The 26,395-nt window shown below is 33.4% G+C and overlaps 2 protein-coding genes and 1 long non-coding RNA gene across 6 annotated transcripts in view; 2 read left to right on the forward strand and 1 right to left on the reverse strand.

Moving 5' to 3' along the window:
- LOC106877779 (low-density lipoprotein receptor) overlaps positions 1-23,148 on the forward strand; it is a 39,950-nt gene extending 16,802 nt beyond the window's left edge. The window contains exons 8-22 of one of the 4 annotated variants that reach the window (XR_001410415.3): positions 1,138-1,275; positions 1,442-1,561; positions 2,379-2,501; positions 2,969-3,140; positions 3,303-3,530; positions 4,405-4,520; positions 5,313-5,452; positions 6,314-6,455; positions 6,847-6,999; positions 9,753-9,992; positions 14,644-14,706; positions 15,787-16,007; positions 17,120-17,251; positions 18,221-18,426; positions 21,302-23,148. Coding sequence is in view for 2 of the 4 variants with exons in the window: in XM_014926787.3 (XP_014782273.1) it covers positions 1,138-1,275; positions 1,442-1,561; positions 2,379-2,501; positions 2,969-3,140; positions 3,303-3,530; positions 4,405-4,520; positions 5,313-5,452; positions 6,314-6,455; positions 6,847-6,999; positions 9,753-9,992; positions 14,644-14,706; positions 15,787-16,007; positions 17,120-17,251; positions 18,221-18,244 (2,012 nt within the window). In the remaining 2 variants the exon portion in view is untranslated. Of the gene's footprint in view, positions 1-1,137; positions 1,276-1,441; positions 1,562-2,378; positions 2,502-2,968; positions 3,141-3,302; positions 3,531-4,404; positions 4,521-5,312; positions 5,453-6,313; positions 6,456-6,846; positions 7,000-9,752; positions 9,993-14,643; positions 14,707-15,786; positions 16,008-17,119; positions 17,252-18,220 lie in introns of all 4 variants that reach the window. The other 3 variants (XR_016243928.1, XM_014926787.3, XM_014926789.3) reach the window with 3 other exon arrangements.
- A 612-nt stretch (positions 23,149-23,760) lies between these two features.
- LOC106877780 (polyadenylate-binding protein-interacting protein 1) overlaps positions 23,761-26,395 on the reverse strand; it is a 28,560-nt gene continuing 25,925 nt past the window's right edge. The window contains exon 11 of the mRNA XM_052972278.2: positions 23,761-24,805. Within this exon, the coding sequence (XP_052828238.1) occupies positions 24,724-24,805 (82 nt within the window). The 3' untranslated portion in view covers positions 23,761-24,723. The remainder of the gene's footprint in view (positions 24,806-26,395) is intronic.
- Positions 24,788-25,163, forward strand: LOC149132795 (uncharacterized). The gene is made up of 2 exons (XR_016243929.1): positions 24,788-24,920; positions 24,955-25,163. It is a non-coding gene; the product is annotated as an uncharacterized LOC149132795 (long non-coding RNA).

Genomic DNA, 26,395 nt, shown 5'->3' on the forward strand with positions numbered 1-26,395 from the left:
TCTACTTATATATATATATATATATATATATATATATATATATATATATATGTGTGTGAATGAATGATTATTTTACATCTGTTGTTTCCATGCTGGTGTAGTTTAGACAAGTATCAAACATCATTTCATTACCATGTTGATTCCTCTCATTACACACAGTATTATCCAACTGAATATAAACTGTCCAATACTGTTGTTCTGTATGTCATTATGGCAGAACACCTATTTGTGATAACAGTATATTGTTGTTATTGAAAGTTCCATGCTAAATAGCTCAGCTGTGTGACTCACAGTCAGGCGTATTTAGTCATATTGATTTCAAATTTTGGCACAAAACCAGCAATTTTGGGGAGGGGATGAATCAATTACATTGAACCAGTATATAACTGGTACTTGTTTTATCAACCTCAAATGGCAAAGTCAACCTTAGCAGAATTTGAACTCTGAACTTAAAGACAGACGAAATACCACTAAGGATTCTGCCAGTTTGCTGCCTTAAGGCATATTTCATAATATTAATTTATTAAATATAATTACATTATACAATGTATTAACCACCTTCACTTTTGTTTGTGCAACCACTTGGAAAGTAGAATAACATGCAACAATGAATAAATGGTGTCTCAGAACTGTGAGAGCAATTAAGTGAAATGATATTGATTCAAACTTGTGTGTGTGTGAGTTACTAGTCAAGTTTTGCATTTGTTTCTTTATTATGTGTCTTTATTGTTTGTACCCATTCCTTAAATATATAGATATATATAGAGAGTTAAACACATATACATGCACACACGTTTTCGTGTTCATGGCTAATTATCCAATCTAATGATGACCATCTTCTGCTTCATTTGTGGATCCTGTCATCACTGTACATCCCAGTCCTTAATTCACAGCTTCTGTCACAGGTGGGGCATGGTTGAAGAGTCCAGCCATGTGTCTTCTGATAAGGCTGCATCTGCTTCTTTTCCATATTTTCAACACTTCTTTTCTGGCAATGACTTTTAGACTTTTGAAAGCTTGGTTGGTTGGTGTGTGTGTGTGTGTGTGTGTGTATGGCTATTAAAACAAAAATGTATTTCTTAAGTAATTGCTTGTTTCTTGTTTTATTCTATCTTGGAATTTTGAATTTCCTTTTAGGCTCCTCGGGAAATACATGTACAGATAGAACATTTGATTGTTATGGTGATAAAAAGAAATGTATTCCATGGAATAAAGTGTGTGATTTCCGTAATGATTGTGGCAACTGGCAAGATGAAAATGATGAATTATGTCAGGGTAAGTTATTTTGACTCAGCAAATTCTTTTATTTGACCCAACAATACAGACAGCACCTCCTCATGGTTTCTTCACATCTCAATTGTTTATTGTCGTTTAGATTCAATAGAATTCAGCTAATCTCAATCAAGATAACCAACATCTAAAATATATTTTATTTTTACAGAAAAATACCCCTGCAAAGATGATAATGGTGGATGTCAACAACAGTGCATTTCTTTGCGTCATATGCACCGCTGTGATTGTTTGGCTGGTTATAAGCTTGTTGGCAACTCCTCTTGTCAGGGTAGGTCTTGTTGCTATGATGGTTTGCTTTCAACCCTGCTTTCTCTATAATGTATATTTATATAGTCTGAAGACAGAGGAATGAAACTCTGTGTGTCGAGATAAATATATAACAGAATGTTTCGTATTGCTACTGATCATACCACAAACTCTAATTTCACTTCTACAATAAATGTCTAGATTCTACTTTTAATGTCGGGTACTTTTCCTTGTAGTAAACTTAAATGTGCATATAAACGTGTGTGTGTGTGTGTTCATCCATTTAACATCCATTTTTACATGTTTGCATGGGTTGGATGGAATTTATTGAGGCAGATTTTCTGCAACCAGATACTCTTCCTGTTGCCAGCCCTTGCCTGTTTCCAAGTAAGGTAGTATTTCCCCATGGATGAGCATGTTTTTGCCGAATGTTGAAAATGAATGACATGACTAGTAAGACTAACGTTCATCTACCAAGCATTGTCAAGACAAGGAGAGACAAACATACGCATACATACATACATACATACATACATATGTATGACAGACTTCTTTCTGTTTCTGTTGACCAAATCCATGTTCAAGTTTTTGGTTGGCCTGGGGCTATAGTAGAAGAAATTTGCTGAAGGTACCATGCAGTAGGACTGAACCCAAAACTATTTGGTTGGGGAAGCTAACTTTTTAACCACACAGCTACCTGTGTGTGCATGTGTATACACACACACACACACACACACACACACACACACACACACTCACACACACACACACATGTATGTATATAATTGCATATGCTTCCTATTTTAATGTAGCCTTGTTTTTGTTTTTTTCTCTTGTAGATGTAGATGAATGTGAAATCTTTGGAACTTGCTCCCAATTATGTGAAAACCATATTGGCTCCTACAAATGTAGTTGTCTACAAGGTTATGAGCTTCATGATCGAAATTCTTGCAAGACAGTTGGTAAGGATTCAAATATTTTTTTTCATATTGTTACTGTTTATTTCTACATTTATTGTTTATTGAAGCATAAAAATTACTGGTGGGGGGTTTAAGGGGCATAATAATATTTTGTGACACCTCTTTACCCTGAAATGAACTTTTGTCTCCCTTCAGAGCCAACTAAATAAGTATAGACAAAGTATTGGGGGTTGATAGAATCAAGCATATACTCCATGTTGGTGCCCCAGCATGGCCTGCTATTCAATGACTTCAGTAAAAGAATAAAGATATTTGATTTTGATACAGATTTTTAAAGTTATGTTATATGTAGTTATTTTCAATTTTATCCTTTAAAATATTTAATAGTGTAACTTTCATAAATAGATTTTTGAATCTCTTTATATCACATTTAGATGAGGTATAATCATATTTTAAAAATATCTTTGAATTTCAGAAACATTGAAATGTTTTTCTGTTAATATTTGTAGGTCCTCGGCCTTGGTTGATTGTGTCGAATAAGGCTGACGTGCGTAAATTACAGCTTGGAACCCATAAATACAAACTAATACATTCAAAAAGTGACAATGCCATTGCTCTTGACTTTGACTATTCAGAAGGGATGGTTTACTGGACTGACATTACTCAAGAAAAGATTTTGAGGTCAGTTCATTTATGAATCTTGTTTAGTAGATATTCCAAAGTTTGCTAAAACTCTTCATTGACTTGATAGCTACAGACTTGAAAATATTATCAAAGAATCCAAATACTTATTGTTTTTATTGATAAATATTCTTATGTGAAACTGATTCTAATTAATTGCAGAGCTCCATTTGATGCAGATGATGCAGTGAATTCATCGGAAACAGTTATTGGAACTGGCCTGAAACATCCAGATGGCTTGGCTGTTGACTGGATCCACCACAATGTCTACTGGACTGATACAGGATTGACAAAAATTTTTGTAGCAAATAAATCAGGGCATCATGTTAAGACATTGATAGAAGAGGGACTTCGTGAACCAAGGGCTATAGCTGTTGATCCTAAAAGAGGGTAATTTTGTTTATTATTTATTCATTAGTATTAATTATTGTTATTGTTGCCACCACAACCATCATTACCTCTTTATCAACTATTTTGATTATTTCTCAAACCATCCTAATTTCAAAGTGTTTGGCAATTGAGGATTATTTGTTGAACAAGAATGAATTTTGAAAACTTCAAAGCGCTTAGAACAATTTACAGTCTAAAGAATCACAATGAAGAACAGCAGCTGCTCTTATTATTGGTGAGGCTGTTGATGGATTCAAATTAAATAAGACTTATTTATAAAACATAGCTTAAATAACTCAATCATTTTCTGAATTGTTAGACACGGGAAACAAAAAGAGAAAACAAACTAAAATGTTACTTGAAATACCTGAGTTGAAATTTGGAAGTTCATTTAAAAAATTTTGTTTTATAAATGATTGTTTTAGAACTATAAAGAAACATTTTGTCAGTTTTGCCCTGATATTTCCAAAGTTTGCCCAATGTTGATAGCTGCAATGTTTTGTCTGAACATTATTTTAAAAATCTGATATTTTCACAAATTATAATTGAAGAATAATACATTCACAAATGGCAAGTTTCTAAAGATTTGTTATTTGATGGTCAAAGGACAGATTTTGGAAGTTTAGTATCTCAGAAAACCAGTTACTTAGTCATTCTTTAAACCCCATCAACTGAGGCCACTCACCACCCCACCCCTAATCTTAAAATACCTGCTGTATATTTTATGGACCCTCTACTACTTGTGTATTTGATTATTCTGCCTTTTTAGTATCAATTCATGTTGTAACTAATTTTCTAACACAAATTACTTTAAAATAAACGATATTTTGTAATAATGTTTAAATAGTAGATTAAATGTTAAATTTTTTTTCAGTTGGTTTTATTGGACTGATTGGGGATATCCAGCTTCAATTCAAATGTGTGGCATGAATGGAAAACATTCACGAAAAATTGTAGTAAATATACAGTGGCCAAATGGTTTAACAATAGGTAAGGATTGATTTCTAAATACATCTGTTTCTTATCTAAATTTATGTTTGGGCCAGTATTAGCACAGACTGTAATATTGTTTTCACAGGGGAAGACTAAACCGCGGATTAGCATTTTTTAACTCTTTAGCATTTAAACTGATCATATCTGACCCGAATATGCTTTTATTTTTTCATTCTAACCAGCCAGATCCAGCCTGTCACACCTATCCTTCAATACTATTCTAAAAATAGACAATCACATCATCAAAATTTCAAAAGTACAAAATAATGAGTGATTAATTAAAAACAATCTGAATGAAAAAACATTACATTTGACAGAATAACTTGTATGGCTAAAGCATTGTCAGCTATTTGACAAGTCAGAACTTGTGGCTGGTTCATAATCTGTTGCTGGATTTGAGACTCAAAATAAAAGATTAAACAGCATTTCATGCAGCAGTAGGCTGGTTTCACTCTAAACAAATATCTATTCACTATAGAAATCTATTTATCTTCTTTATATAAATATATCAATTTTATTGTCATATAGTTACATAAATCTCCCTTATTTATATAAATCTATTTTCTTTTCACTGCCTGTATACATTTATCATCACATCTGTTTTATCTTTCATATCTAAATATATCTATTTAATCAACAAAAGTTTGCAAAAAAAAAAATCTATTTTATATTTTCTATTTATATAACTCTCTTATCTTAGCTATTTATATCAATCTATTTTATCTTCACTGTCTATAAATATGTAAATAAGTAAATCCGTAATGCAACACATATTATATTTTGGAACAGATTATGAAAATCAAAGATTATATTGGATTGATGCCAAGTTAAGAAAAATTGAAAGCTCTAATCTGAATGGGGGTCAGCGTATAACTATTCTCAGCAGCCGAAGATATATTTTGTTCCCTTTTGCTATAACCGTTTTCGAGGTATGTAATATGGCATCTTTTGTTATATCAGTGGTTCACTTATTTATTTGGCCTCTCTCTCTCTTATATCAGTGGTTCACTTATTTATTTGGCCTCTCTCTCTCTCTTATATATATCATCATCGTTTAACGTCTGCTCTCCATGCTAGCATGGGTTGGACGATTTGACTGAGGTCTGGCGAACCAGATGGCTATGCCAGGCTCCAATCTGATTTGGCAGAGTTTCTACAGCTGGATGCCCTTCCTAACGCCAACCACTCTGAGAGTGTAGTGGGTGCTTTTACGTGTCACTGGCACGAAGGCCAGTCAGGCAGTACTGGCAACGACCATGCTCAAAATGGTGTATTTTATGTGCCACCTGCACAGGAGCCAGTCCTGCGGCACTGGCAACGAACTCGCTCGAATGTCTTTTCACACGCCACCAGCACAAGTGCGAGGAAGGTGATGCTGGTAATGATTACGCTCAAATGGTGTTATTTACTTGCCACTGGCGTGGAAGCCAGACTAATTTTTACAGTTGCACATCATCGTTCCCAATAACCAATGAAGCATGAAATACAAACTGAGGGGTCCTCCATATAATATAGAATCTTAAATAAAATCAGGTCAGTTACAGCTGTTCATCATAGATTTGCTGGGTCATTAAAAACTTGGGGTTAAAAAGCAACAAGGAAGTAGAGAATTGGGCCTGCAATTTTTTTTTTCTCCTCTTTATCAGTTTGGTAAAACTGAAGTAGACAAGTTCATGTTACCTTGCTCAGTAAAACTAAGTCTGATTTGAACTTATGAGCTTGTTGTTAGTAGTCCATCAACTTAATGTTGCATGTGGTGGTTAATTAAATTTGCTTGTTTATTTCATTAGGATACTCTGTATTGGACTGATCGTAACAGTGAATCAATTTGCCAAGCAAATAAATTTACTGGAGAACATTTTGAAAGATTAGGGCTACAACTTCGTGAACCAATGGACTTACATGTCTATCATCATACACGACAACCTTCATGTAAGTAGAGTTAATGCTTAAAACAGTAAAATTGATTTAATTTACAAGATTGGTGAAAAAGTGAATGATGCCTTGTATTGTTTAGTTTGTTTCTATATTTTTTAGGTTCAAATTCTTCTCAGAGTTGTCTTCAACTTTCATTCTTCCAATGTTGATAAATTAAGTACCAGTAATAACTGTGGTTCACTTAACATTTGCTCCAAAATGTATATTTGTGTTTCTAGACTAGAAAATAATGTTTAGTGAAATACATTGCTATTTTTCATTTATTATTTATATTAGAAAATTTTCATAAAATCTTATCTTTTTCTGTTGATGGTAGCCATCTATATTGTATCTTGTTTTTCTTTTCTTTTTTTTTTTATGTTTGTGTGTTTTTTCCCACATGAAGCTACAAGTCACTGTGGCCCCAATAATGGTGGATGTGCACATTTATGTTTGCCTGACCCTCACGACGATGGAGATACAACGTACACATGTGTCTGTGCTGATGGTTATATGTCATTAAGAAACGGACGTGAATGTGTTCACCAAGGTCCTTTTGGTAAGCACACTGCAACCTTATAAAGCTAATCTTCAAAAATGTGAAATATGTCTTTACTATATATGTTTACTAAATTCAATCTGTCTCCCTCATTCTCTTTGTCATACTTTCAAATCTGAGCATAAAGACTAATTTGTAAGGGAGCATGAAGCACATCTGAAATGTGATCATTGATAAAAAGAAAATTAACTTCAAATATAATCATGTTTGATATAATCTGAGAGAGAAACTGTTCCATATATATGTGTGTGTGTGTGTGTGTGTGTGTGTTAGCTCAGGTCACATCTCATTACCTAAAGTTTCAGAGTGGATAAAGATGCTTAGTGGTAAAAGCTCCAGTATGATCATTTTATACATCAAGGATGTATTTCTAATTGAACTGGTGCTCTGTGCACCAACCATCCTGGTTGCTGCCTCTGGTCATGAAACTGTGTGAAGTAGAACATTATATACAGTGTGTGTATATGTGTAAAGGAAGACTCTTCATAGACAATGGTACATTGATGTAATTATCTCAGGGGAAGATATTTTGACCTCTGGTTGTATAACTTCATTAAGTTGTAGCAACATTTGTATTTGTGCTTCTACATTGAAATCCTGAAGTCAGTTTATGCTAGGAAACCTATATTGGAATTCTGTCACACCAGATTATCTCTGCTTTTCAGTTGTCTTCATAAACAAAGTACTAATGACCATTTTCAAACCTTATTTTTATTGCTAAGGCAAAGAGCTGGTAGAATCGTTATAACAAGCAAAATGCTTACTAATATTACACTTTTATATTCTGATTTCAAATGCCACCGAGGTTGACTTTGCCTTTCATCCTGTTGGGGTTGATAAAATAAGTCCCAGTCATGTACTGGGGTCAATGTAATCAAGTATTCCACTCCCCACAAATTCCTGGCCTTGTGCCTATATTATTGTTATCATTACATTTTAGTTTGGGTTTAAATATTCTTTGTTTCATATACTTTGGCTTGTATTATTGTTTTTGCTATCTTCTTCCTGTCTTTCACCAATTTTCCCTAACCCTAACTCACAACAATATTCCAAAGATCACACCTACTTCCATTCCTACATTTTTTAATCTTGGACTTTTTTTTTTTTTTTTTAATAACTACTAATTTCCTTATTTTACCACAGCAATGCTTTAAATTTTCTTTTGAAAGCAATTTTATCATACTGCAGCTATTAAATCATCATTATTATCATCACCATTGTCATCATCATGATGTTTACATCTATATTTCTGAATAGTTTTCACCATTAACATGTTTTTCTATCTCTTCCTAATCTTTCCATCCATAATTTGCCTTCTACTCCACTACCAAACACTCCTCTGGTTGATTCTACACCAAATTGGTGGACTTTTGTTTCTGTTTTTTTAACTAATGGATGATCCCAACATTAAAATCATTTACTAACTGCTGCACCAAATCTACCAAAGTTAAACAAAATAAAACAAATCAAAGATTCTGACTCCCTAACTTCACTGACTTCCCAACTCACATTAATTCCAGTTTCTGTGAATGAAATAGTATATCTACATTATTTAGTGTTTCCTTTCATTTTTAAGACTAATATGGTTTAAGGAAGTTGCGTTTTGTGCTCCCCCCTCCCCCCAAAGCATTTCAAGTAACTAAATAGAGTCCCCCTAATTGGCTCAGCCTTTATTAACTGTCCAATTCCATAAACTGCCCTTGCAATCCTGCCACAGCCACATAAGCTGCCCTCAAAAAGTTGTACTGAAACATTTAGCTTCCAAATAACAGATTTTTTGAACATGGAAATTAATGTTGTTTTCTTTAGAATGAAAATGTAGTTTCATTATAATTTGTGTTGATGGGAATTGTTTCCAAAGACTTTCCCTGTATCTCGTGATACGTTAATATGGGTATAAACTATTATTAAAAATATTTTCTAACCCATATTAGAAACCTTTGTTTAAATTGTTAGAAATCCGAGTTATGTTCTGTAAGATGTATATTATTTGAAAGATTTCATACACAGGCACTCACTCACTCTCTCTCAAATACACACACACATACACATAGGGGTTAAGCTGTGGGGCCTAAAAATTGAATTTTGTTTCACTAAGCTGAATGTTTTTATAACTTTATATAAATTAAAATTTATGTATATCCTAATTAATAAATTTATATTAAATGTATGCATTTTAATTTACTTGCTTGCATTGTCAAACCTAATTTACAAATAACTGTCTCTTTAAGAAATGTTTTTGATACTGTTACTATGTTACAAAGATGAATTTTTCTTAGTTCTTGTATGTGTAAGAGACAGAGGTCTCTTGTAATGAAAAGTCATAATTTTTGTTTCCAAATTCTTCTCTCAATTGTATTGAATTTGATACTAGTTTATAAATCATGTGTGGTGTATATAGAAAGTGACTCAAAGAGTGGAAGGAATTTTATGGCAGGAGGAAGAAGAGGAGAAATAACATTTGAGGTGGTACTGTTCTTTGGAAAGAGAGAGAGAGAGAGAGAGAGAGAAAGACTCTTGGTGTTGAAGGAAAACTAAATTGCGAGAAGTTATAGTGTGCAAAAATTATTATGTCTCTGTCTTCCTCATGGCATGAAATATATTCCACTGTTGAGAACTCTCTATATATTCTTACAACTCTAGCTTCCTCAGAATCCACTGTTCTACAAATATATATATATATATATATATATAGTTGCAGTGGTGTGTCTTTTAATATATCTTATTGATTTTTATATTTTAATGCTTTACAGATATTGCTGCTAACAGTTCAACTGTACTGACTAAATCTAATGTTTCTCTTACATCTAATACTACTACTACTACTACTAGTACTACTCCTCCTTCTCCTCCTCCTATTAAAATAAATGATTCCACTACTGTTACTACTCCTCCTACCACCACTTCTATTATTACTCTCCATCCTCTTAAAGAAAATAACACACATACCCAACCAGCGACTGCTGTTACTAACATCTCTACTCTCTCTAATGGTGAGCTTTTACTTTCCTATGATCTTGCTGTAAATATTGTCGTCTTCATTGTCGTTATCTGGTAGATTTTGTTTTTCTATTTAAAAATGTTCCGTTTGGTGGGTGGAAGGGAGACAAATATAGTTTGGCACACGAACAACTCTATTCCTTTTCTAAATACTCCCCAATTCAATTTTTAAATGATTTGGATTTTAAAGTTGTTCCCCTTGCTTCATTGAAATTAACAAGATCTAATTAGAAGAAATTTTGATGAATTAAACTGTTTCGCCTCACTGTATAAAGTAGTTTCACCTGCTTAACTCAAGTTTTGTAATAAGATCTCCTGCTGCTGCTGCTTATTTCATTGTATGTTTAAAATAATTAACAGTCACCTTATTTAACTGCTTGATTTTTGTATTATATTAAATTAAACAATAAAATGAGCATTTCATTAAATTCTCCATGTTTTGGGCCTAACAACCCCAGTTGGTTTGTGAATGTCTAAAGTGGTTTCTTCTATCATATGAAACATTTAAATTAAATTGACCAATATCCTCCTATCTTTACCTGGTCACTAGCCAAATCCATCTTCTGTATTTAAAAGAGAATATCTATAAATTTCAGGCGCTTCCCTCCCCCCCCCTCCTCATTTTGTATAAACACTATGATCGACTTTCATACTGAAAGTAAGTAACGTGGTTATTGCGTCATTAGCACTAGACATTTTTTGTTGAACATCACAGCTAATGTTTACTGTGTGATGTGGCTGGTGTGAATGAGCAAACAAAACCCTCTGTTTATATACATGCATCATCATCATCATCGTTTAACGTCCGCTTTCCATGCTAGCATGGGTTGGACGATTTGACTGAGGACTGGTGAAACCGGATGGCAACACCAGGCTCCAGTCTGATTTGGCAGAGTTTCTACAGCTGGATGCCCTTCCTAACGCCAACCACTCAGAGAGTGTAGTGGGTGCTTTTACGTGTCACCCGCACGAAAACGGCCACGCTCGAAATGGTGTCTTTTATGTGCCACCCGCACAAGCCAGTCCAGGGGCACTGGCAACGATCTCGCTCGAAAATCCTACAGGAGCCAGTCAGGCGGTACTGGCAACGGCCACGCTCAAAATGGTGCATCTCATGTGCCACCCGCACAAGAACCAGTCCAGGGGCACTGGCAACGATCTTACTTGGCTTGCCGGGTCTTCTCACGCACAGCCCATTTCCAAAGGTCTCGGTCCGTAGTCATCGCCTCGGTGAGGCCCAATGTACGAAGGTCTTATATAGATATACATGCATTTATATGTAGGTAGATAAGCAGACAGAGAGAGAGTCATCTGAACTGGTCTCCTGTTTTAGCTTATTTACAGCTGTCATACAAATTGCTCAGTTATTTTCATGCGAGGCTAATTATATTTAATGTATATTAAGATCTTCACAGTTCATTCAGATATCTTTGTATTTCTGAAAGAATAAGGGTCTTCTCTAACTACTGACCCTGGATACTTCCTCTCCTGGGGGTAGTTTTTATGATAGACCACCAGGAACCTATGCACTAGGTCTCCTTATTCAATATTGTCCAAAAAAAAAAAAAAAGCAAGGGCCAAAAAGTCTTTGTGCCAATGTTGTTACAGAACAAAAAAAATCCCAAACAAATCCAAAAGATTTCTTTTGACGATTTTGCCAATCTTTGTCTTGTGGGTAACCCTTGAAATATGAAAGGCAAAATCAGCTCTAGTGAGATTTGAACTCGCAACGTAAAGGAACAAAACTGATTACTATGATATTGATTTCAGCTTGTCATATGTATTAGCATCATTGAATGGTTGGTACCATATCTGTAGAGAGTGGCTGGTACCACAATTGTAGAGTGTGAATGGTTAGTACCTCAGCTATAGAAAACAGTTGGTTCCATAGATAAGTGTTATAAATCTAAAAGTTATCAGGGGACAACCATAATGTGTTGATGGAAACTTACTGTTTTTCAGTTAACCTTTTTTTTCTAGAAATTTTTACCATAATTACATAAACAAACTTTAAGTTAGTTCACATATATTTATAACATAGTTTGACTTCTAAAGGCATAATCACTGTAATTTGCCTTAGAGAAAATTTCTTGCTTATGGTAAATGTATAAACACAGCAGCTCAATGGTGCCCTCTCTAGGACTCCTAAATGCATTTCTGGGTGATTAGGCCTTCTTCAGTAGAGGACACCAAAGAGAGATGGCTCTCAACTGATTAGAATGTTGTCATAGCCTTTATATAACAGCACTGTCAGTAGCAATGACTTACTGCATGATTACAACAAATGTATCATCTTAATAGTAGAAGCATGAACAGTCTTGAGAAATAAAATGTTTCTGACTGAAGTATATTTCTCATCACTGCAACAACAAATGTAGAATTAAATATTAAGTTAGGAACAGGAAATTTGAATGCTTGCTTCGCAATCTTTCATTTTCTAAATCCATATTCATTGTTTTGTAACCTTAGAATACATAATATCTACCTAACCTACAGATGAGCCTTGTATTCTGAACAAAGCTTTCCTTTCTATTCCAATACCTTAATTGATTATCAGTTGGTGGTGATTGATTAGCTGGTCATTCCATAGATCAATATTCTATCAATGAGGCATTCATCATTGATTCACTCAAGAGTTTTTTTTTTTATTGGATCTCTCTCTTTCCCTTCCTCTCCCCTCTCTCTCTCTCTCTCTCTCTCTCTCTTTCTCTCTCTTTCTCTCTCTCTCTCTCTCACACATACACTCAAATACTTTATGATACACATAAAACTGTATAGGATAATTGCTATGGTGACGGATGTACTTATGTTTAAACCAGGCAAATGATGAGTATGATGATGATGATGGTGTTATTTTGATGATGATGATGATGATGATTACCACTCCTTATTTTTTCTCTCTCCAAACTTCTTTCACAAGACATTTCAAGAACCACAATATTCAGGAGGTGCCACCTGAAAGCTGAATGTGTAATAAAGGCCCTCAATTATACTTTATTATTTCAAATTTAGAATAAACTTTGTCTCTTGAGTTCCTTATACAGAGTGCAATTAATAGCCCAGCCCTAATTCATCACTTTCTAGAAAGGGACATTATACTCTCAAGTATGGAAGAAGAGTTAATATTGTTTTTAGCTACATTGTACCTGTAATTGAAGAGTCCAACATTATTATAGACTGTCTGTGAGATACTCAGTGACTTATTATATGTTAATTTAATACAGTAAGGATCAATCAATGGTACCTGCTTACAGTTGAGTAGACTATGCCATTAGCATTTAAAATGCCTTGGCACATGAATTGTGCTAAGCTCAAATATATTACATATGTCGATAAGATAGAAGCAGTTTGAAACTAAGTTAGGAACCCAGCTTCACTGAGGACTTATCACCATATCAAAGCATTTAATAATAATAATAATAATGATGATGACAACAACAATATTAACAAACTCTGATTTTGGAGTGACATACTTATTTCAGCCAAATAGTTATTTTACTTGGCCAAAAAATTTTCCTAAAAATTTGTCAGGCCAACATTTATAAAGTCCAACATATCGATAGAGAATTGATACATACTATTCAATCTCTACTATTCTTTAATCAATGCAGAATAGGCTTTGTTGGACATTAGTTCATATTAGAGGTTATATTTTAGAGACATTGGCACTCTAATAGAGGACAAAGATTTTTCATCTACACTGAATTTAAGGATTTACCAAAGTTAATGGGAGGCAGAATTCCTAGCACAGCTTTTTAAAACAAGTCTTAAAGAAAGAGAATGTGTATATATATATATACACACATATATACATACATACGTGTGTATACAGGTGCATGCATATACATTGGAGTTCTTTCAGTTGCCCTTTAGCAAATTCATTGACAAGGCTTTATGAGACACTTGCCCCAAACTGCATGGCTCATGGCTGGAAAGCAAACTTGTTAGCCAAGCAACTCTATGTAGGCCTGTGTCTCTATATTAATGTTTGACATTATTTGGATAAACAACTGAACATTGAAGAATCCTTCAATACTTTATAAGTAGAGATGTTTATGAGTTTCTTTCAAGGACTTTGAAGTTTTGACTTAGCAATCATCATTAGACCAGAACTCCAGGGCAACTGTCATTTTCTTGGAAAGAAATGAAGACACACAGCTACACAAACAAACATGGACAGATAGTTAGATAGAAACATAACATATGAGTCTTGTTCTTCTGATTCTTCTAAAATGATGGTTGCTCTGAATAAGAGATTAAATAGTGACAACCAGTCAAGATTGTGCTGGCATGGAAATTGTTCGTAAAATGATGATGTGTGTGTGTGTGTGTGTGTGTGTGTGTGTATATATATGCACACTTTTTACCCCTAGAGTAAACATGAATTTACTGTTCCATCATAACAAGGAAACTTTTGGAAAATTTTGATTTAATTTATTTCTAAAAGCAGAAACCTAAATGAATTGTTGTGACTGTTAATTATAGAAATTTCAAACTGCATGGGTGTTTCAAGTAGTAACTGTTTAATTTATTTAATTTTTTTTTTTTTTTTTTTTTTTTAAATAAAATATGCATGTAATTATCATGTTTGTCTATTAAGAATAGGTTTGTTGTATATTTTATTTAATTTCCTTTTTATTACAGATTCAGGCAATACCATTCAATCTGTTACAAAACCATCACATACAACAACTTCAAAGTCACGAGGTAATCATTTTTGGCCTTCAAATTGGTTAATAGAATTGCTTCTGTCCTCTTCTGGAATTTCTTTTTATTTACACCTGACACTGATGCCTAAAATTTCATATTGGTTTCAAATTTTGGCACAAAGTCAGTATTTTGTGGGGGAGGGGGCATGCTTTGATTACATCAACCCCTGTTTTTAACTGGGACTTATTTTATCTACCCCCAAAAAGATGAAGGGCAAAGTCAAGTTTGGCAGAATTTGGACTCAAAATGTCGACACGGACCACACAATGCTGCTGCTGCTAAGCATTTTGCTCCATGTGCTAACGATTCTTCCAGTTGATCACTTTACTAAAATGTCTTATTAACATGTTTACTTAATATGGATGTTTCAACTCAGAATCGATGTTGCTCAAATACTGGCATTTAGGTTTTCCTCAAATCAAAACTAAAGTTAATGCATGTCACTCTCACACATATAGTGTGTCCTTCATCTCTCATCTTCAATGGAAACCTGTCCAGCCATTTGAGAAGATTACCTTGCTTGGGACCAGGTGAGGGCTGGCAGCAGGAAGGTCGCCTCAACCAATTCTCTCTGACCCATGAGAACATGGCTGAGCGGACAATGGAAAGAAGAAAAATGAACAAAAATAAATTTGAAAATAATGTACATGCCACACAAGCAGAACCCAGTCATGGTTGTCAGACAATTTCTGTGACTGCATCACCCCTAAACATCTGGCCCCCTAACTCCACAGACTGGAACCCCCTTCATTATTATTGTGTGGGGTGCAGTTGAGTGAGAGCCTTGTAACACCAAAGATGAACTGAAGGCAAGGATTATGGCAGCATTGACCAACTTAAACCAGGAGACCATCCAGAAGAGTCGCAGGAGTCGTCTGGAGGCTGTGGCTGAAGCCAATGGCGATTTTATTGAATAAATTTACTCTTTAAGTATTTCAAGATATTTTTATGTAATTTTGGTAAATCTTTCTGTTAAAAATGTGATGTCAGTGTTATTTTCATTTTTGAGACGACAGTTTTTTCTCTGCTCCCCTTGATATGCATGTAATATTTACATCTATTTTCTGTTGTGTTTAGGTATCGTACCCAGTACTCGTACACTTGTTCGATCAAGTACAATTACTCCAACAACACCTGGGGATAATCAGTCAAATTCTGATTCATCAATCACTCAAGCATCAACAGGAAATAGCTTAAATCAGACAACCCCTGTTGTTATTCAAAAACCGAAAGAAACTGGCAAAATCACAGGAATTGTTACAACAGTTCTGATTTTAATATTGATTATATTAATTGTGGTAAGTTTTACGTCCCTTTAACAGTTTTTTACCCCTCCTTTCACTCCTTATATTTGTCTCGTTCTACTCATTATGTTTGGGAAATTAACATGATTTATATAATCAACTTAGAAAATGGATTTTTACTGGAGTGACTAAACTGAATGTTTTATTATGTTATTAAATGTCTGAGTTCAGCTAATGTTAATAACACCACCACTGAGACATGGGTGAATCTGGTGTCACTGTTTTGGTTTTTATGTACACAATCAGGAAGGAATAAGACTCCTGATGACAACTAATCAAGCATAAACTAGCAGGAAATATTTAAGTTAAAATATTTAAGTTAAAATGCTATTTTTCAAGATGCAGAGTTTTACATGTTCTATAAAATATTATCAAAATAAAAATGCTTCATTTTGAGGGTTAGCCAAGAAGCCTGTTAGCCTCATTTAAATAATTACAAACAGTAAACCTCAGGAAAACCTGAGGATGTCATCGCTGTAAAGTTGTGTAGAATTGGTTTTTCTCTCTTGATTAAATCCTTTTAAAATGATTTGGTGAGACAAGAAACAATGAAGTTTTACTGCATTTTTGGCTTTGATATAAAATATATCTTTTTACAACTGTTCACTACTTTACAAAAGCTACATCAGCTAAGCAAATGGCCTTCCTTGAACGCATTAGAAGCATTATAACATACTCAGAACACTATTTCAGAAAATTACCCCCATTCTCTTTGAGCATATAAAAGACAAATTTAGCTGGGGCAAAATGAGTAAACTGATATAAGGTAAATTTATGTCTCTTCTGTTCTCCTGAATTACATTTGAAAACAGATTCCTACATGTCAATATCCATTGTTAGACATCAGAAAGTTTTAAATATCCAGGTCAAATGGAAGAGGATCATGGATAAATGGCACATGATATGAAACTTGACTAAATTAAAACTACTCAACATGAAATATTCTCTATAGCTCCTTCAGAATCTGCTGGAGTGGTTCTCTTCCAGATATATTTACATACCATGCAGTTAAAGAGAAGAAATTATTGTAATTAGTCATTACTCATTATCAAAATTTTTAATGCTTTTTTATCAACCAAAATCTTTGTTTTCTATTTGTGTTGCAGATTACTTATGTCTCATACAAAGCCTATCGTAAGAAGCGAACAAAGCATATGAACTTTGACAATCCTGTCTACAGAAAGACAACTGAAGACCGAATTATGTTGGAGAGAAACACATCAAATCAACTTCCAGCGGTACATTTGGCTTTTTTTCTTTTTTTATAATAGTTTTTGGTTGAAGTTATTGTTGGAGTTTGTCATGGCAACAGACAGACAATTTGTTGGCAAAAATCACTGAAAATTCCAATACTTTGTCACTATGAAACACGTGTTGATCATCTTCAATAAGATGTCTGTGGGGAGTGGGGGACTACGTAGTTCCACAGTCTTCCAGAAATAGCGGTTAAATGTCCCTTGCATCATATCTTCCTGTTTTAAAGGGTCAAACTTGTTTGTTTTATCAAAGCTGCTACATAGTGGTCATCATCGTCATTTAATGTCCACTTTCCATGCTAACATGGGTTGGATGGTTTGACTGGGGACTGGCAAGCCAGGAGGCTGCACCAGGCTCTAATCTGATAAGGTTTCTACAGCTGGATGCTCTTCCTAATGCCAACCACTCCGAGAGAGTAGTGGGTGCTTTTTACATGCCACAGAAGCCAATCAAGAGGTACTGGCTTCAACCACGCTTGAATGGTGCTTTTTATGTGCCACCAGCATGTGTGTTAGTCAAGCGGCACTGGCATCAGTCATGCAACACTGGCATTGGTCACGATCTCGCTTGGCTAACCGGGTCTTCTCAAGCACTGAATAAAAATCCATGTCGTGTATGTGTGTGTGTGTTTGTATCTCCTTGCTTTGACTTCATGTCACCAACCCATGCTAGCATGGAAAGCGGACGTTAAATGATGATGATGGTTGTTCTTTTAAGTTAGATTATTACCTGTGATTTGGGGAACTATTATCTCTGCTGGTGGTCATAAAACGATTCTCTCTCTAAATGTGAAGTAGGCAGGTGTTTTAGTGCATAGTTATGTGTTTTATGCATTTGAGTGTATAATATGTTGCATAGAGGGAAAAGATTTCCTATAAATAGAATAAAATGTCCAATTATGTTTTGTGTTTTCAAATCTCTAATCTTGTCTGTTTTTGTTTTCTTTGCAGACTCTACAGCCGCTGACAGCTTAATGAGTGTGCAATGTGTTTTTAGTCTTCCTAGTAATTGCTATGTTTCATATTGGATGTCTTCAACAGGGACATTTCCTATTAACATCTCTAGCATCCCTGTAGAAACCTGCTCAAGTCCAGTGACAACAACAATCTGCTATGCTGAACTATTAATGGATCATTCTCTTACACAATACCTCTCGGTTGGTTCCTCCTCCTCCTTTCTTGCATACCAACAACATTGTTATATTGGCTCCACTGCATTGATACTAAACAACTACTTAATTATAATATACAACTATTTTATAATTAGTTCCTCTACAACTGTGTAGTCTTACTTTATTCAGAATTTTTAAAGAATATTTTAAAATATTTTTAAGCATTTATTGCAGTAACTTAACATATTTTTATTTTATGATTTTATAATTGTGAGTGTGTGTTTGTGTATGTGTCAGCAATTAATACTAATTAATTTTAGCAAAATTTCTTAATTATTTGGTGTTGTGTCAACTCGAATCAATATTTCTGTTATCACTTCTCTCATTTCATTTTCTCTTTCTTTTTTAACCCATCACACACAAATATCTTTTACACAAACAATTTACTTATTTTTTTCTAGAATTCATAAATGGTTTCATTTTTCAAGTTTTGTCTTCTCAATTTTAGCTTATTATCTTCTGTCTTATTAGTGTTTGCTTTATCACTCGGATGTTTTTAGTGTCACTTAATAATAGATATCTCAACAGTTAGTAAGTTTATAACTCATTGAAAATTAGCCATTATAAACACTGTCTCCAGTATCTATGCTTGTTGTTTTTTAATATTTATTTTTGTTACATAAAATATTTATGTAGTTTAAATTCTTTATAAACTCTAGTTTAACAATCAAAAAGATGTGGATAAATTAAGTAAATCAATGAAAGCAATTAAAACTAATTTCTATTTTAAATTCTTTTATTTCGTTGAAGTGTTTTAGTTGTTATTTTTGGTGAGGAACACTAAACCATGTCTCAATACAATTTATTCTACAATATTTCCATTTTATCTTCAAAATCATTGCTTACAAATTCATCAAAGCTTTTCAATCATCTTACAAAATTATCTGTAAAAGACTTTTAAACTGTTGTTGTTGTTGTTGTTGTTGTTATTATTATTTGTTAAACAAGTGTAAGTTGATCCATCAGGTTTTCTGTGTGTGTGTGTGTGCCTGTGTGCACACGAGTAAAATAGAAGCATGTGTCTATGTTGTTGTTTCGGCCTCAGATCTGTCCTGTTTGAGCAGAACTATGAACAAAGGTGTTCCAGCTGTGACCATCACACCTTTACTTGAAGAGTGTATCTAGGAATACATCATCCCTACGTTTCCTTTTCATTTTAAGATGATGGGGTGTGATATGAGGGAGATGTGGCTGATATTTTTAGCAGATTGAATGACTCCTCCCACCACCACCACCACCACCACCTCATTGACTCTTACGTGTATGCATGTTTGTGTGTATACAGTAGATTTTCATGTTAGCCAGGTGATGCATAAATTTTTGTTATTTTTTTCCCATTTCTTTTCCACCTCAAAACACAAACATGTCCACCAACAAGAAATCAATTTCTTAAAACTTCTTTTCTACACAAATGCTGAGGATCTTCTTGCTCAGATTTTTTTTTTTTTTTTAAATTTAGAGTAATTTAACTCTAACTAATCGGTTAATTATAGACTCTTACTGTTGCTGTCACGTTTTGTTGACACATTTTGAAGGGTTCACTTTTCTTGGACACCAAATAGCTTTCCTTTGAGTTTTCTAAGAATCTACTCAGTTTGTATTGACTCAAAATACAGAATCTATTCTGGTGGAGACGTTACTGCATGTCTGTGTGTGTGTGTGTAGGAATCCGATTTTGATTTCAACTGGTTTTGGAAGCTGATGGATTCCTGTTACTGAGAAATTCCATATAAATGGAATGGTAGCAGTTTAACTGTGTCTGATTTCATTCAGTTTTTTTGAGATGCTGCAAACAACTTGGGTTGGGAACCAAAATGTCATTTAGTTTCACTCCAATGTTTCATTTGTATTTTAAGTAATTTAATGGCAGTGCCCCAGCATGGCTGCAACCAATAATAGAATAATTAATGACTCACAAAAGAAAGCAGTATAGCAATGTTGACCATTTTCATTGAATTTTTAATTAATAACTATTAATTTCTCGTAGGAAATTTTGCTGTGACTGAAAAATGGCTGCAAATTGAATTTTTTTTTCATTCTGTTGCTGCTGTAGTTTATCTTGCTGCATTAATGCAAGTTATTTATTAAAAGAACTGAAAACATCTTCAAAAGAAAGAAACATGGTAATACTTTGATAATAGATTTTTCATTTTCTGAATCTCTGTTGCAAAAAAACTTAATGGCAGACTTGGAGTGAAAATCAGTTTTCAGGTTTTAAAAACTTTGGTGAAGTCTCAAGAATTAGTGTGATAAGAATCAAATTGAGTAATGAGTTTGTAGCAAATTCTTGAATATGAGAAGGGGACTGTTTATCTCAATATTGACATTGCATGGTTCAAGAGTAATAGAAACCTTTGGAATGGTTGAAATACATCAATTCAGTCATCCATTGGTGAGAAGTTTTTTATTTTAAAACATGTGAAAGTACCAAGAGCTGAAGCTCTGTGTTTTGATTGTTTTAGAGGAAGATTTCCTCCATTTCTCTTGAAACAGGAAGATTTAAACATTTTTCTGTTTTAATGTGGCACCTATTTACAGCTTTGTAAACTGGGCTTGCTGAGGTGTTTTTCACACAATACAGCATCATTAACAGACCAATAGTCCAGCCTCTTGTCAATTTCAACTCTTCTAAATAGATGTTGTAACCAGAGACCTTTAGTGGTGGTACCTTTCCTTTAAATTTCAGTCAGATATTATAGCATTTATGTAGCATATTCTGTGAGAAGGACCTTTGACATGAAAATTTTCTCTCTCTCTCTCTCTTATGTGACTACTGACTTCTGTGGAATAATCTACCTCCTAAAACTATTGATGGAATCATTGCTTTCCTTCCAATGTTAGACTTATTCTCTTTGCTCAGGATAACCCACTAAACTCTTCTCGGCTTTCAACAATGGTAAAAATAAAATCAGTTGGAATCAGTGGACATGGCAGGGAAGGCAGTGCTTATCAGAAGAATGAAATGGTTCCGGCCTCTTCTTCTTTATTTTCTCTTCATGGGTGTAGGTCCACAAAATTTACTTGTAAGATAAAACAATTATTTCTACTTCGTCTTCTTTCTCTTTCTTTTGCTTCAGTTTTTTGTTTCTTTTTTTTTCATCTTGCAACCAAATCACATCACTAACCAATAGGGTGTGTTTGTGTACACACCAAGTGTGAATGTGTGCGTGTACACCCTACAGTTGTGATATGTTTTAAATGTAAATAAAGACAATGATTTATGTATAATACTTGGCTTACTACAATGTATCTATATTTCATATCTTCACTAGGATTATATATGTGTGTGTACATGTATATGCGTGTGCATGTACATACATATATATATATATATATAAATTAATTTTAAAAGATACTTTTTTTAATTCTTATTTATGATTTTTTTCTGTCAAATTTAAATCTGAGCTTTGGCTTTTGTAATATAATTCAAACCATTAATAGCACATACAATAGATGTATAAATTCCTGTAATATAAACTTTAAACATATATTTAGTGAAATCTATATATATGTGTATTTTATTTAAACTATTTGTCGATATATGTATATAAAGTATCTCAACAATCAAACTGTTTCTGCCAACAAGCATTTCTAAATGGATTTTACAATTTTACACAGAAAATAGAATCCTATCTTAATTTTGTTTTAGTCTCAGTTCTGCATAATAATTCCATTTGTATTTTTTTTTTAAATCCTTTTGCTGCTATATTTCTGTTGAAATATTCTGCTTTTGTTTCAATTCATTTTGGAAATAATGAAGAATTTAATAAAACAATTGTCATTATTAAGCTGGTATTTGAAACAACATGAAGTTTTGTATCATAGTACCAGGGGCATTCTTGCACTGGTTTCTTTCAGAAGGGTTCATACAGCCTTTTTCTCTTTTGCTTTCAAAATACTGGAATTCTAAATATAAAAGTTTTTGTTTCATAATTGTACAGAAGTGAAACAAATTTTCTAGTCTTTTAACCAATTCTAATTTGCATAAAAACTTCAGAATAATTAATTTCAGAACGTTATGGTTTTAATTTATGTTGTAAGGAAACTTATTTTATAATTCTTTTCCTGATGGCTTGATGCTATCAATTTCCTGGTAGTAATGACAGCCAGATTGCATTTCATTTTAAGGAAGAAAGCAAGGGACCAATTTTTTTTTTTTTAAATAAAGTTTTATTTTACTGTTGAAATTTTGAAAGGAATTTGGGAAAAATTTCTATAAAAACAAACAGAAATCAGTTGGATTTCCGTTAGAAATATTTAATGATGGGGAAGTGGCTTTTCTTTTCATATTTTGTAATATGAAACAAATCAGAGTCTGGTTTTCTTCCCCCTCCCTCCCTAATAGTTAAGTTCATTATCTTTTTTTTTTTTAGTTTAAATCTAAAATATTTCTGAATTTTTTCTTTTAAAAGTATCAAGTTCTTCCTTTTTGTAAAATTAAAAAAAAAAAAAAAAAAAAGGCAGCTGTGTTGTAATTAACAAAAAGGAAGCAAATCTCAATGAAGTGTTTTTGTTATTTATTTATTAATATTTTATGTATTTATTTATTGTAAAATTTTTAAGTCATGCCACAACTGATGTTTATATTGTGAAGCTGAACTCTGGCAATATTTGTCAACACTATTGTATATTTTTCGTGTATTCTGGAGGATTGCTTAAGGCTAAGTGAAGAATTAATAGAAATAAAAAAAAAATGTTAAACTTAAATCTCTTGTTTTTGTTCTTTATTTAAATTCTTTCAGCTAATTTCGTTTTGGATGTCTTGAAAAAATGTTAAACGATTAAACTTGCTCATTAAACTGTAATGGATTCAAACTAATTTGGTAACTGTGCTAGTAACAAAACAGATTGTCTGGTAGATCACAATATATTCCTCACCAATCAGCCTGTTGTGAGAGACAGACAATTGTTGCCAAGGATAAATGATGTCTATTTCTACAAATTGGTGAGGAGGAAGAACAACTCAATTGTGAAAACAAAAAGGAAATGGCTTGTTTCAATAGGGACACGGAAGAGAAGTCACAAGAAAATGAAGCTGTTAATGTTGCTAGTGTTAAAACTGATTTATAACATGGGATTGTGTGGAAAATAGATATGGAGATACTGTTTAAACACAAGGCATTCCAACCTTTGTGAAATCTGTTCAAAATATGCTTTCGTAAGAATTCCAAACATTTCAATATCTTCTACAATTTCATTTAAAAAAAATCTGTTGTGAACAACTTCAGCTGCCATAAGTAGCAGAAAGCAATTTATTTTTTAAAAAAATCTTGCAAAGAAAAGTCAAAAAATATAACTACGGATAAATAAAAGATGTGATGGAAATGAGACACAAAGAAAATGTTTTATTTCAAATACTTGCGATGGTATTGTTTGCTAAGGAAACCTTCTACAGCTGAACTAATTGTTTTTATGGAAGACATCAATTTTGGCTGATTAGTAACTGAAATGTTAGTAATTAAGAATTTGAGAAACTTAAACAGCCAAATGTCTAAAATAAAATTTTATTTTGTAAAATAAAAAGAATGATTTATTCCAATGGACATCAAATAAACAACAATGGCCACACAAAAATGAAAGAAAAATTCATTGGTTTGAAGAATAATTTCCCCCAAACTATTTTAAATGATCCTGTTAAGTTAAAAACCTCTTATTTTCTTGAAATCAGGTTCTAGAACAAAGAAATGCATTGAGTGTACTGGAATTGTCCTCAAATGAAAAATGCTAGAAGTAAAACTCTTGTTAATTCTGAGGAAGAGATCTCACAAGAATCTAGAGATAATTATTATCACAGAGAAACCAGTTTTGTTTTTTAATCTAATTCTAAAACAGAATCCTAATTATTGGTCAAGTCTTTCCTCCTACAAAGATAAAGTCTACAATGTTGTAAATAAGCTAGCTTTAATACTAAGAAGACAAGTTAGATGGAGCTGTTTAATTAGTCACTAAAATCATATCAAAAATAACTGCATCACACTGGTTTTTTTTTTTCTTTTTTTTAAAGAGTAATTTTTCACAATGACAATAATTAATGGACAAAATTTAAATAGAAAGTTGTATTCAAATCAATAAATGTCATAGAGGTCATTTGCGAGTGAGACTATAATGGATGTTGTATTGATGTTTTAGCATCTAAGTAACCTATTGCTTAAAGAGCCACAGGAATACATAATTGGTTTTGTTTCTGTGCAAAATATTATATTTGAAAAATAGCTTTCAAGAAGTAATCAAAGTAGGAACAAGAACAATATCTTGAAATTACAAAAAATATTTGAAGAAATATTATTTTTCACAAGATTCTAAATATTTCTCATAATAATTCATCATTTCTTCATCCATTGAATTTTCTGTTTCATATTGAAGACTGAAAACAAAAGGGGGAAAAAAAATGTTAAAATGAATTTTGAAAGTGAATAATAAAAGATTAAAAATCATAAAAGAAAAAAAACTAAAGAATCCATTGAACTGCAGCTGCAGAGGTTTTAACAAATGGTAACAACGGTTTTTGCTGAGGTCTTTAAATATTGGTGAAAACAAGGGAGCCATGTACATGGTTACTTGACCAGCTAGAAATAGCAGCAAACTGGCCCCTCCAATCATTTAAAAACACATTGGATAATGTAGTCCAAGATACACAATTCCTGGAAAAAAAGGGGTGGGGGTGGTCACTGAGCAGAATGTCTTAAGAATTGGTGAACAACAACAAACAGTTACAGAAAAATTTCACCCCCATTCAAATTTGAAAAAAATCTGCCTTAAAACCCCATTTGTGACAGAAAAATCTAACGTTTGATACCAAAACACTAGTTTTGTATGAAGTTACAAGAATTTAGAGAATTAAAGGTTTCTTATATTTCAGAACGGACACGAAACAGCACAGGTTCTTATGCGACCCCTAGAGTTTTGTGTAACCCAAAGATTCTGATGCAGCTTCGTATCAGGCATTCAACCACATTGTATAGGGGTCTCTCTCTCTCTCGATGATACATTCAGAAATAAGTTAGCAATATCATCATAATCTCAAAACCCCAAATAAAATGCATCATCAGAAAGAGACAAACAAAAAGGTGTTGGATTCAAGTGCTGAGGAATGAGGTTTGCAAGATTATTTGTTGGAGCTGAACTGGCAAATATCAGAAATTAGATGTCAATATGATGTGCAGCCTTACTTGATATAAGAGGTTGAGCAGAATCTCTGCAGAAAAGCCAAGACACCAAATGCAACAAGAATTGTTGCTGCAATGTCTAATTAAAAGAATTGGGAGTAATGAGGAAGGAAGATATGATTTCTGTTGATAACAGATGTGCTCCAGCATGGTAATAAGGGGAGTCCAGGAGATTCTTGAGAATTTAGAGTGAATTGTTGATGCTGCTCTGAAGGCTGTAAAATCTTAGTTGAAATGAAGTTGAGAGAGTGTTTTGGTATCAGCTGCTGGATGTAGGAAGGAGAGGTAATTGCAGTGACCTGAACATGGAACGGTTGGGAGGCAGGTGAGAGGAATTGCAAAGGAGAAGATATCAGCATGTTCCGTTTCACAGATGAGAAAAGATCACAGCAGGAGATGCTGGCCAACAGACCTCTCCAAATAAAGTCAACATTAAAAAAAAAAAAGAGACAATCAATAGATATTGTGTTATTTTGGGATGGTAAATTCTTTTCTTGCCAAACCAGACATCATCATCATTTAACATTTGCTTTAAGGGAACATAATTGAACGAAGGGGTTTAACATTGCCACTGTCAACATGAAAGAGTAATGATGAGATAGAACAGCAAACACACAGGCTTTATAGATCCCTTCCTCACTTGTTTATTATTGTTGTTCTTATTTTATGTCTGGAAATCTTTCATCACACATCTGTGACCTTCAATAACCCTCCATCCTACATGTCTCCTCAAGTGCTGAATGAATACATATATATATATATATATATATATATATATATATATATAT

This window comes from Octopus bimaculoides, chromosome 13 (genome assembly GCF_046866305.1).
Source record: "Octopus bimaculoides isolate indiv1 chromosome 13, ASM4686630v1, whole genome shotgun sequence".
Taxonomy (NCBI): Eukaryota; Metazoa; Mollusca; class Cephalopoda; order Octopoda; family Octopodidae; genus Octopus; species Octopus bimaculoides.